Raw genomic sequence first — 9241 nt, forward strand, 5'->3', positions numbered from 1 at the left:
TGATTTATTTTTAAATATAAGTTAAGTTTTTATTGTTTTTATTTAATTGTTAAAATTATTTAGTAATAAGAGTATTTCTGTCCATTTTCATTCTAAAATGTGTAGTTTTCAAATAACTATAAGATTAAGTGTAATTTTCAAATTTCTTTTCAAATATAGTATAGTTTTCAAATTGTCCCTTTTTTAATGGCAAATCAATAAAAACCATTAGACAAATGACAAATTCAAAAAAAATGAATGACAGAATGGCAGTTTCAACCATAATCCCGAATAAATATAAAAGCGTTGGATTTAACTCGTTACAAATCGAATTCTTGTTATGATGCTACCTACACGTTAACAAGTGTAGAGTAGCAATACTTCAAAAAACAAATAACAATGGTATAACTAATAGAATAAGCAGACAACTCGGTGACCAAATATATCATCGTAAAAGAATATTATTCCTCTGATGAAATTTGATTTGCATCCCTAGATTCTTGTACAGCCCACCGGTTTAAATTTCTCAACGACGTAGATACCTTAAAAAAGTGACAACAAAAAAGTATAAGGTCCAATTAAGAACATATATACCTTGCTTGAACAAACTAATTACTTTTGTTAGGAGAAAAACTTCAATTCTTTTATCTTAAACTAATTCACGAAAAGATTTAAACACTAATAATCAATTTCTAACCTGTTGATCCCAATCTGTTCTGAGAGTCGCGATGGTAAGCACACAAGTCTGAACAAATGTTCCAAAGATCATCCCCATCCATACACCCTATGCATATAGAAAAAAAAAAAGGTTGTGTTAATTTCAATAGTTTAATGTCACTTCTACACACTTTTGTCTCCAAGATCAGAAAACTAAACCTAGTAAAACGAAAAACTTACTTGGACTTGCAAATCAACGACGTAGCCAAGGATTGCACCCAAAGGTATTCCGACAAGGTAATAACAAGCAAGGTTAACGTAAGTCACATATCCCTGCCATCCTGCTCCCACTGCAACTCCTGTTCCGGTTTAAACCGATTCAAACACACAAACTACTTTCAATATCATTGGTTCGAATATTTCTATGCGTTAAATGGAAAGAAAAAAAAAATACATACCAGAAAGAACGGGTTGAACACTGTTCAAGAGTATGGAAATGGCTAACAGTGGAGAAAGATCGGCAACTTCTGCGGCGACAGCTTCACTTGTAGTGAAAATGTAGGAAATTCTTCCTTTTAGAAACAAGAAGACGAAGAACATAACTGTTCCTATAAGTAGTGACGTTAAACCCGCTATCAATGTTGCAAACTTGGCTGCTTTTGCGTTCCCTCTACCGAGTTCGTTGGAGACTCGTACACTATATATATATATATATATATATATATATATATATATATATATATATATATATATATATATAGATAAGTTAGAAGATGATATGTAAAGAGTATCAATTATAAAGTGAAGTGTGTATGTATGAATCTATAGAGATGTATCAATTCACCTTACTCCTGCCAAAAAACCAAGTGATATCATCATCGCCAGTCCATTAAAGCTGATGCTGCAAGAAAAAAAAATTGGGAAAGATTAGTCGATTTGTAAAATATGATTTATACGTCACTATCTACTATTACTTAGGAGTCAAGTTAATACTAAAATAACGTATATTTGTTTAAATCGGTATTGGTTATGGAGATGAGCAGGGATACAAGGTCAATGCTTGTTAATTTACCAGATTGCTAGTGCATCAAGAGCCACCTCTGCGTTTTTCAAATTTCCAGTGAGTAGTACCAAGATCGAATTGTACCATAGCTCTAAGCTGTCCAAAATAACGACCACAAAGTAAGTACTAATTAAAGTAACAAAAGAAAAAGTAACAATTATCATTATAACTAAAATTATAAAACTCTCAATGACATATGTAAATATAGTAAAACTTTAGTTTAGAGGTAGTTTACAGTTTTAAATTATATATTAAAGTCGTTCCTGGAATCCTAGTAACTAAAGGACTTTAGTCTGTGGTTTTGACTTGAAAAGTGTTACTAATTGCAAACTTTATCTTAATTTGCAAAAATGTTATGAACTTTCTTTGGTAACCAGATTTATCCTAAACTAGTTGATGATCATAAAGTTTGTAGCCAGAAAACTTATCCATTGACTAAGTAAATGCATCAAAGTGGAAACCAATCTCTTGATTTAATTGGCAAAAGACAGGGAAAACTTAAAGCTAACTTTATGAAATGTTGCCACGCTGACACTAATAAGACCTTTTATATTCTGTGTAAAATGTTTGGTTGATGAGACACTAATTCCTTCGTATTTTATTTAAAATTAGGAAACCTTACCAAAGCATTCCACCGGAAGCCAAAGATAGTTTGAAGACAGGCCATAAATCTTTGAACGCCAGAATAGTGAATCCTCTCCACGTATCCTTACACCCACCGCACGTGACATACAAGAGCTGTACAATGTTAGGGAACCAGTACGCAACGAGCGTCGAGATCATAGCACCAGTGATCCCGAATTCGAAATGAACCACTAGGAGCCACGAGAAGAAGCCATGGAGCCCTAAGGAGACAGCAGCTACATAGGCAATGATCTTGTTCCTGCTCTGAGCTTGGAGAAACATTTGACAAGTGAAGGTAGGCACGAAGGAAAAGTTGATGCCTATGACCCACAGAGCTATGATCTGAGCCACACGGACAATACGTTCCTCTTGACCTAAGGCTAAGAGGACAGGGCCAGAGAAGATGAAGATGGGTATGAGGCAAATGGTACAACCTGTGAGGACGATCCATGACCTTTGGAGGTAGATCCCGAGCATATGGTTTTGTTTGGCTCCGTAAGCTTGACCACATAGTGTTTCCAATGCACTGGCCATGCCTAACTGCATTAGAAATAATAATAATTTAGAGTTGAGACACTGTAGTTTCATAAGTGTTAGCTGAATAAAGTTTGGTCAAAAAAAATTTATTTGAGTTTGATAAACGTTTTTAGTCTGATGGGTTTAATTTCTAAAAGCAATTTGGGTCCAGTTAATCTTTTAAAGCGGTCAACGAAATTGGTATGTAGTTTTTTTTTTTTTTTTTCTGAAAAAGATAAATTGGTATGTAGTTATGTTATCAATCATCGACAAATAATAATAAAAAGGCGTTATGTTATGTATAAAGATATTTGTGGTTGGCAAGAAACCACAACATATATCTTTTATCAAAAAAAGACAAAACAACAAAAAATTGTGCAACGACAAGCATTGTTGCTGTCAGTAATCAGCATTCACATGAATACTACGTTATTTTAACTTTCCGGCAAAAAGAATACAAATGATATGTTTTCTCTCTAACTAAAAACATATTTTACTTCGGCTGTGATTAAAAACATTACAAGGACATCTCCAAGACTCCAGCCCATTTCTTCATTTTTACTCTAGGAATAACTCCATTTTAGAGATAGGTTTTACTTCAATTTATTTTTTCATATTTGACTCCCAAAAAGAATATTCTTAGAATATTCTTTATATATCTTATTATTAATTTATATAATGATCCTTTATTTATTAAAATTACAAATTTGACCCAATTATTTTATTTTTAGCAAAAAATATAAATTAGCATGTTATTTGTATTTAAAATTTATTATTGAACAACAATACATTACACAACATTCATTAATTATTAGTCTTTTTTGTATTTAGTTGTTTTTAATCTTTAGTTTAAGACATATTATGTATTTCAAAATTTTATTGGTAGTTATGCTATTTTGTACTTTTTTGTATTATTATTTATAAATTTAAGTACAAACTAATAATAATTAACTGTATTTAGATATAAATATATATATATATATATATATATATATATTTAAGGGATAGATTTGCAAATAAAAAAGTTCAACTCCAAAATGGAGAAATAAATTAAAAATCTCCAAGTATAGAGACAAATATAGAAATCTCTATTTTGGAGATGGAAATGGAGTGGAATTGGAGAAAGTTTTTCTCCAAAATGAAGTTTGGAAATAGAAATAGAGATGATCTAAAAGATTGAAGAGATTTTAAAAAATAAAATTTCGTCATAGTTTTTATACATAAATGAAAAGGTTATAGTTATACTGCTTTTTTACTGTTTTTATGGTTGTTTCCGATTAAACGAGCGACAGCCATTATTGTTTTTTCTTTGCCTCAACCAGCCATTATTGTTGATCGGCTAAATTTTGGTAGGTATCTTGGAAAAAATTTTCCAACCATTTTCTTTCCCTCTATTTATGACATCCAAAATCATAGCCTTTACTATTATTGAGTAGTAACTATTTTAGTAGTACTACTAAAGAATAGATGGGAGTTTTTGGAAGAATTTAATTTTTAATAATCATTTTTAAAGCTAATTTATTTCTAATATTCTCTTTGTTTCTAATTTTTAATGTCATTCTACACTTTTTTTTTGTCTCACAAAGATTGTCACTTTATATTCCATTGTGATTTTTTACATCAAATTTTTTATTTTATCCTTAACCCAAAGTTTTTTTTATTAAATTTAAATGATTAATTACTCATTAAATAAATGCATATATGTATAATTTAAGGTTTTTTTTTAATTTGTGTGCAGTGTGTCAAAATGATACTCTTTAGGAAGAAGAGAAAGTAGTTTTTAACCCATAAGTTTTTTTTTGGAAAAAAAAAAACATTTTTCCTTACCTAAAATGACTTATCATAATCATTTTTCCATGAAAGTCCCTTTTTTCCAGTGTCGCTCCTCATTTATTGTAAGCCAATTAGGTGGAGAAACTTATGGAAAGTTAATTCTAAGCAAAACGTGTTTGATTATTAATGGTCAGTAATAGTATGACGAGTAGATGTTAGTCTTTCAATTTAGTGTTTTGGAGGCAATCTAGTACTATTATTCTTCTAATATATACTGTATATAATTAGTTATATATCTTAATCCACATTACGTAAGGGATTTGAATCATAAAAGTACTAACCAAGATACCGTTACTGAAACGGAGGAGAATAGTGAAGGTGATGGAGTAAGCGGCCAACTCGGTTGGGCCAAGATGGCCTATGAAAGCTTGACTTATCATTGAAACTCCGAACGTAGAGAATCTCGTGAAGATCGCCGGCGCCGCCACAACCCATAGCTTCTTTGATTCAATCCAAACCTTCTCCTTCATCCCCAAGTCATCCGCATTTCCGTTGTTCTCCGCGGTGTTTTTCAACAGAGGCGCCGTGAGCTCTTCTCCTCCTCCTCCTCCGGCCATCGTGGAGTCTTTAATTTTTTGTATCCGTAAGACAGGAGAGTAGGAGGAAATAAATAGAAAAGAGAGAGAGGGGGAGGAAGAGTTTGTGTGTAATTAATGCTTGCGATCATTTTTTGGGACACATAGGCCTTGACGACGTGTTGCATCATATACCCATAAAAACAAGAATCAAGTCACGAGCACAATAAAGTGTTATTATCACTTTCTTTTTGCTAACAAGATTGAGAAATCTAAGCAATTACATTATTTTTAGTGAATTAAGATTGTCATATTCAATCTAATAAACATTCAATATCCTACAAGTTATTGATTGTTAAAGTATTCAAATCAATGCCATCACAAATCAATATCGTACAAGATATACATTATTAAAGTATATATAAGGACTTGACTTTTGAGAATTTCGCTTTATACTCTACCATCACAAATGTATCAAGTCAAAGGAAAAGCGGCAAATGTAAACAACCACCACAACACAATCTCCACAGCCACCAGTCGTCTACATAGTCTCCCACTCTCATCGCCGTCAACATATTTTTTTGTTCCATTATCACCTATACGTCAGATATCAAAATATCATGATATAAAATGAAGTTAATGGTAATAATTAAATTTTTAGTTTTACAAAGTTGTTATCAAATGAATAATTTAAAATTTTTAATGATCCTAAACATTTTTAAAAAATAATAATGACTAACAACATTCTACCGGTGACCCAAACAAAAAAAAGAATAACAACATTGTACCTATGTTAAGTCATATGTTATTTTCATGGTGTGGATTTTGATGATTTTTTAATTATTGAAAACATATTAAAAAGTTTTATTTGCAAGTCTTTTAGAAGAGAATTATTGAATTGAAACAAAATTTGTTGATATGTTAAGTTGAAAAATGTGCTTCAAGCGTTAATTTTTTTTATAGAACATGAAAGATATTAAGAGATAGAATTTATAATATATTTATTTACATATGATCTTGTTAAATTTTAATATATAAAATCAATAAACCATATGTATGTAATATATATATATATATATATATATATTATTTCAAACTTTGTTTATTTGTTTATTTAATTCTATTTTAGTTTTGATTTACTAGAAGTATAGGTTTAGATTTAAATCTGCACAAAATTTTCATTTTACATATCAAATATTGTAATTTTTAATAAAAATAGAAAATGGGGTATTTTTCAAAGAATAACTCAAAGACAGGGTAGTTTTCAAAATGACCTTTTTAAAAATGCCTATTTAAAAAATACTTATCAAAAATGCTTTTAAAATTTTGAGATGTACTCATATAAGTGTGTAACCTTATAAAGTATACTACTTTTATACGTGTATAAAAATTTATAAATATTGTATAAATACTTTATTAAAATTTTATGAAACCTTGTATAACCTTTTAGAATATGATGTTCATATATTTTACCTTGTTTTCCCTTAGATTATTCACATCTTTTGTATCTTTTGCTATCCATTTTCACCATTATTGCATAGCTTTAGGACCAATCATGCATTAGAGTTTAGTTGCATTGCATTTGCATCTTTTCATGCATAAACAGGTGATTTTGGAGCTTAAGGAGCATGGAAGCAATGCTGAGGAGGAGTGAAGCAATCATGAGGAGAAAGCAAGAGAGTTTAGGCTGAAACAACAAGGTCCGAGGTCCAACTCGACCTCACACTCGACCAGACACTCGACCGTGTGCTGAGGAGGACTCGACCGAGTGGAGAGTGCACGAGAGAAGCTAGCTCGACCTGCCACTCGACCGAGCACAGGTCGAGTTGACCGAGCCGTTGACTATTTTGTCTTTTAGCATTTTTAGGGCTTCCACTCCCCTCCTATATAAAGCCTTGTACCTGCAGCCACCAAAAGAGTCCAGCTTTTTAGATATTCTCTAAACGTAGTTTTTACCCTTTTGGAAATTATTCTTTTTGCACTTTTTATATTCCTTAGATTTTGTACTTGTTTTAGAGAGAAAAAGACTAGATTCTTGTATTTTGTTGGTTCCATAACTTTCAAGATATAAAGATTTCGAGTTTTATTTCTTCATCAATATTGTAGATCTCTGTGTTATCTTTCATTTGATGCAAGTTTCAATATTTTCTGGGTTTATGATTTTTGTGTTCATCATGTGTTCTTGTGGGTAGTCCTTTAGGATCTTGAGGATGGGTTAGGCTGGATTGATCTTGTGGTTTGTGTGATTTGGTCAAGCTTGATTGTTGTAGATCTCTTCTAGGCTAGATGATCTTAATGCTGATCCTGAACTGAAAGGTTAGGGTTTGATTTCAAGCATCTTAGCATCACACCAATGTTTAAGGAGCATAGATAAGGCTAGATCTAGAGCTTACCATTAGGCTTGCTAAGAGATTAGAGGTCTTGTTTGGTTTGAGATGTATTACTTAATGCCTGCTTATGTAGAATCTTTACTGTGTGAGAACAAGTCTAGAATTGCATAGGTTTGATTGTTTCTTGCCATGAGAGTGGAGGAAACTTGTCTTAGATTTATATGTCTAGAGATTAGCTCAAAGTTTGCTTGAGATTTGTTGACCAATTTAGATAACCACAATGATTAGTTCAGCCCATGAATCCCTCCTCAATGCCTTCTTTGTTTATTGATTTTTAAGTCTTAATCCCGTTGATTGCTTGTTGTTTGATTCGTATTTGCATTGCTCTGTTTTTATTGTGTTGCTCTGTTTCCCGGATTATTCCAGCTCGACCCTGTACTCGACCTACACTCGGTCGAGTGCTTGCTCGAGTTCATACCCAGAACTCTTGTTTATGATTTGTGATTGTCCTGTTTCATTCCTATTTGCATTTCTGTTTCAAAAACTCATTGTCCTGTTCATTATTGTCTTGCATTAGTTCATCATAGTAGTTTCTATTTCTGTTCTTGTTTCATATTAGCTGCAATCATTCTGTTCTATTTGCATTCAGCTCTTAGTTCTTGTAGTTTTACTTTCTGCATCTTTACATTCTCATCTTAGGATTGTTAGTGACAAACAATCATTGCATTTGGCTTAACTTAGATTCATATACATATCTTAATTGTTCACAAACACTCATTTAGGATTGATACCTCTTATACTGCAGCATCATAAGGGGAATTGAAACACCCATCCATCCATCCATTCATATCTCACCATTGCATACATTCATCATCATTCATCCACATAACAAAATCTTGTTTCAATTTGGTGCCGTTGCCCATTTGAGTGTGTTTTTGTGACATTTAGGATCCATATTAGTCTAAGATTAAGTTCGTTTATACACTTGTGAAGTTGCTTTACTCGAATCTATTGTTGTTGGGTTGAAGTTGAATTTCATGTACCACTCGACCAGTCACTCGACCACCACTCGACCGAGCAGTGATCGAGCACTTGATCGAGTCAGAAGCCGTCTCTATTTGGACACCACTTCCCAGTCGACTTAACCACCCACACGAGCCTGAGCTCAATTGTGAACATGTTCGAGTCTGTACTCGCGTTTGTTGATGCACACAAGGTCTAAAGGGAAAGACAATCTTCAAAGGCCTATTGACAACATCCATAGGAAGCAAAAGGGTTTGGGAAATCAGAGAAGGAGAGTAGTTCCACAACAGCAAGAGTTTCCAATCATAATGGAGCAACAAGATCAAGTTCAGAGACCAAGGAACATTGGTGCTGGAGATGCACCCAATACACACAACCAATGGGCTGGTATTGTGCCTCCAACAGTGCCAAACAACAACTTTGAGATCAAGAGTGGATTGATCTCCATGATTCAAGCCAACAAGTTCCATGGGTTGCTAATGGAGGATCCACTAGATCACCTTGATGAGTTTGACAGAATCTGTGGTCTTACAAAGATCAATGGAGTGAGTGAAGATGGATTCAAGTTGAGGCTCTTCCCATTCTCACTTGGAGATAAGGCTCACCTTTGGGAGAAGACTCTTCCTACTGGAGCAATAACAACATGGGATGCTTGCAAGAAGGCCTTCTTAGCCAAATTCTTCTCAAATGCAAGGACTGCT

General features: G+C 32.9%; 1 protein-coding gene across 1 annotated transcript; it reads right to left on the reverse strand.

Annotated features, from left to right (window-relative positions):
* Positions 1-238: 238 nt before the first annotated feature.
* Positions 239-5386, reverse strand: LOC104757671 (protein DETOXIFICATION 21). Its single transcript, XM_010480420.3, has 8 exons — positions 4954-5386; positions 2322-2863; positions 1709-1795; positions 1481-1537; positions 1095-1333; positions 877-995; positions 677-763; positions 239-521 (listed from the first exon to the last, which is right to left on the reverse strand). Exons 1-8 carry the CDS (start codon positions 5227-5229, stop codon positions 441-443), a joined length of 1488 nt encoding a protein of 495 aa, XP_010478722.2. The 5' UTR covers positions 5230-5386; the 3' UTR covers positions 239-440.
* Between the last annotated feature and the right edge of the window lie 3855 nt (positions 5387-9241).

This window comes from Camelina sativa, chromosome 17, assembly GCF_030686135.1.
Source record: "Camelina sativa cultivar CO46 ecotype springtype chromosome 17, ASM3068613v1".
Lineage (NCBI taxonomy): Eukaryota > Viridiplantae > Streptophyta > Magnoliopsida > Brassicales > Brassicaceae > Camelina > Camelina sativa.

What these genes read in the sequence shown, in the direction of transcription:
- LOC104757671 (XM_010480420.3), bottom strand. Translation starts at nt 5,229, where the DNA reads ATGGCCGGAGGAGGAGGAGGAGAAGAGCTCACGGCGCCTCTGTTGAAA. An exon ending in GGTTTTTTGGCAGGAGTAAG is followed by an intron (nt 1,334 to 1,480) that starts GTGAATTGATAC and finishes ATATATATATAG; the next exon opens with TGTACGAGTCTCCAACGAAC. An exon ending in TCGTTGATTTGCAAGTCCAA is followed by an intron (nt 764 to 876) that starts GTAAGTTTTTCG and finishes CTATATGCATAG; the next exon opens with GGTGTATGGATGGGGATGAT.